Here is a 2641-nt window from a genome sequence, read left to right on the forward strand (position 1 = left end):
AAGAAAAAAAAGGAAAATAGGTTAGGCAAACACCTGATAAACCCTACCTCCCCTTTTAGTGTTTTAGTCCAACTCAAACGTCCGCACGGCTTATCAGCAAAATAATGCCACGCCCACGACTCGAACTCAGGATCTAAGGCATAATCCCTTGCCACTTAACCACTAGATCAGCAGGCCCATTCTGTTAAATTCCTACCAATAAATTCTTATAAGACCATCAACCAAAAGTCAGGTTTAATTCAAATAAAAACAAAAACTTAATCCAAGTTAGGGCTCGAACTTGGGACCTCCCAAACACACCCCGGAGCACATAACCTCTTAAACCACATATATTTTATACTAAAATGATTCAAAACAAAAGTCTCGATATTTCTAAGCTCAACAATCCTAAAAGCCGAAATTACAGAAATTTGAGGCGTTGCAACTCTACCCTCCTTAAAGAAAATTCGTCCTTAAATTTTTACCTAATCAGAAAAGATGAGGATACTATTGTTGCATCGAATCCTCTGATTCTCAAGTAGCCTCCTCAGTACTATGATTCTGCCACAACACCTTTACGAAAGGAATGGACTTCCTACGCAGAACCTTAACATCACGATCTACAATTTGAACTGGCTCATTCTCGAACGTCAGATCTGGTCTAACCTCAATCTCCTCCACAGGTACAAAATGCGTGGGATCAGAGCGCTAACGTCTCAACATCGAGACATGAAATACGTCATGTATGCGATCAAACTCTGGTGGCAACTCTAGCTGATACGCGACTGGCCTAAGTCGCTTTATAATCCAGCACGGCCCAATAAATCGAGGACTCAGCTTACCCTTGCGTCCGAACCTCAGAACTTTCTTCCATGGTGAAACTTTAAGAAAGACCAAGTCTCCTACAGAATACTCAATGTCCTTCCTCTTCAAATTAGCATAAGACTTCTGTCTACAAGAAGCCACTTTTAGACGCTTTTGAATCAACCGAACCTTATCCTTAGTCATTAAAATCAACTCCGGACCCAGAACACGTCGCTCACTCAACTCAGTTCAGCACAAAGGAGTGTGGCATTTACGACCATAAAGTGCCTCATACAGTGCCATCTGAATACTAGACTGATAGCTGTTATTGTAAGCAAACTTTGCCAAAGGCAAGTACTCCTCCCAATTACCTTAGAAATCCATAACACATCCCCTCAACATATCCTGCAGTACCTGAATCACCCTCTCTGACTGACCATCTGTCTGAGGATGAAAAGCAGTACTGAAATCCGGATGATAACCCAAAGCCTTATGAAGCTTCTGCCAGAATCGAGACGTAAAACGAGGATCCCTATCGGAGATGACCGAAACAGGAACCCCATGCAGCCTCACTATCTCGGAAATGTACATCTTAGCTAGCTTTTGTAGGGAGAAGTCCGTCCTAATCGGAATGAAATGTGCCGACTTGGTCAATCGATCCACGACAACCCAAACAAAATCCTTCTTAGTGGGTGTCAGAGGCAACCCATCAACGAAGTCTATCGTTACTCGTTCCCATTTCCACATTTATATCTTTACTGGTTGTAGCAAACCCGAAGGTAACTGATGCTCAGCCTTAACCTACTGACAAGTCAAACAACAAGCAACATAGTCTGTCACCTCATGTTTCAACCTTGGCCATCAGTACAACTCTCGAAGATCTTTATACATCTTGTTTCCACCAGGATGCATAGCGTAAGGACTACTATGTGCTTCCCTCAGAATCGACAGTCTCAAATCCTTATCATTAGGTACACAGATCCTACCTCAAAAACACAGTACCCTTCATTATCAATCCTAAAATCAGTAGTAGTTCTAGCCTCAATTTGACGAAATTGCAACTCAAGAGACTTATCTCCTAATTGTTTATCCTTAATCTGATCCATCCACGTCGATCTAACCTGCAACTCAGCCAAGAGACTCCCATCATCATAAAGGCTCAGTCGAGCGAACATGGCCCTCAGATCGGTCATAGCCCTACGACTTAACGCATCAGGCACCACATTAGCCTTACCAGGGTGATACTCAATTCTGTAGTCGTAAACCTTAAGTAGCTCAACCCATCGACGCTGCCTAAGATTTAACTCCTTCTGAGTGAGGAGATACTTGAGGTTCTTGTGATCACTATAGATGGCACACTTCTCACCGTACAGATAATGCCTCCAGATCTTTAATGTAAAGACAATTGTAGCCAACTCCAAATCATGTGTCGGATAATTAGGCTTATGAGTCTTGAGTTGATGAGATACATAAGCAACTACCTTATCGTCTTGCATCAGAACGTAACCCAAACCCACATGTGACGCATCGCTGTACACTACGAAGTCCTGACAGGCTTAGGCTGTACCAGAACTGGAGCCTAAGATAACACGGTTTTAAGCTTCTTAAAGCTCTCCTGCTGTGTATCAGTCCAAACAAAGGGAACTCCTTTACGCAGTGACTTAGTCAATGGTACTACGATCAAAGAGAACCCATGAAACGTCGATAATATCCTGCCAGTCCCAGAAAACTACAGATCTCAGACTTATTCTTCGGCTGTTTCCAATCCAACACAGCCTCAATCTTACGAGGATCAACATGAATCCCCTCAGCAGGCACCATATGCCCCAAAAAGGTTACTTCCTGAATCCAAAACTCA

General features: G+C 42.9%; 1 protein-coding gene across 1 annotated transcript; it reads right to left on the bottom strand.

Moving 5' to 3' along the window:
* Nucleotides 1-513: 513 nt before the first annotated feature.
* On the bottom strand, nucleotides 514-2279 carry LOC128279412 (uncharacterized). The gene is made up of 3 exons (XM_053018221.1): nucleotides 2110-2279; nucleotides 1770-2034; nucleotides 514-687 (listed from the first exon to the last, which is right to left on the bottom strand). The coding sequence occupies exons 1-3, from the start codon at nucleotides 2277-2279 to the stop codon at nucleotides 514-516; spliced, it is 609 nt and encodes a 202-aa protein (XP_052874181.1).
* Between the last annotated feature and the right edge of the window lie 362 nt (nucleotides 2280-2641).

This window comes from Gossypium arboreum, chromosome 1 (genome assembly GCF_025698485.1).
Source record: "Gossypium arboreum isolate Shixiya-1 chromosome 1, ASM2569848v2, whole genome shotgun sequence".
NCBI lineage: Eukaryota > Viridiplantae > Streptophyta > Magnoliopsida > Malvales > Malvaceae > Gossypium > Gossypium arboreum.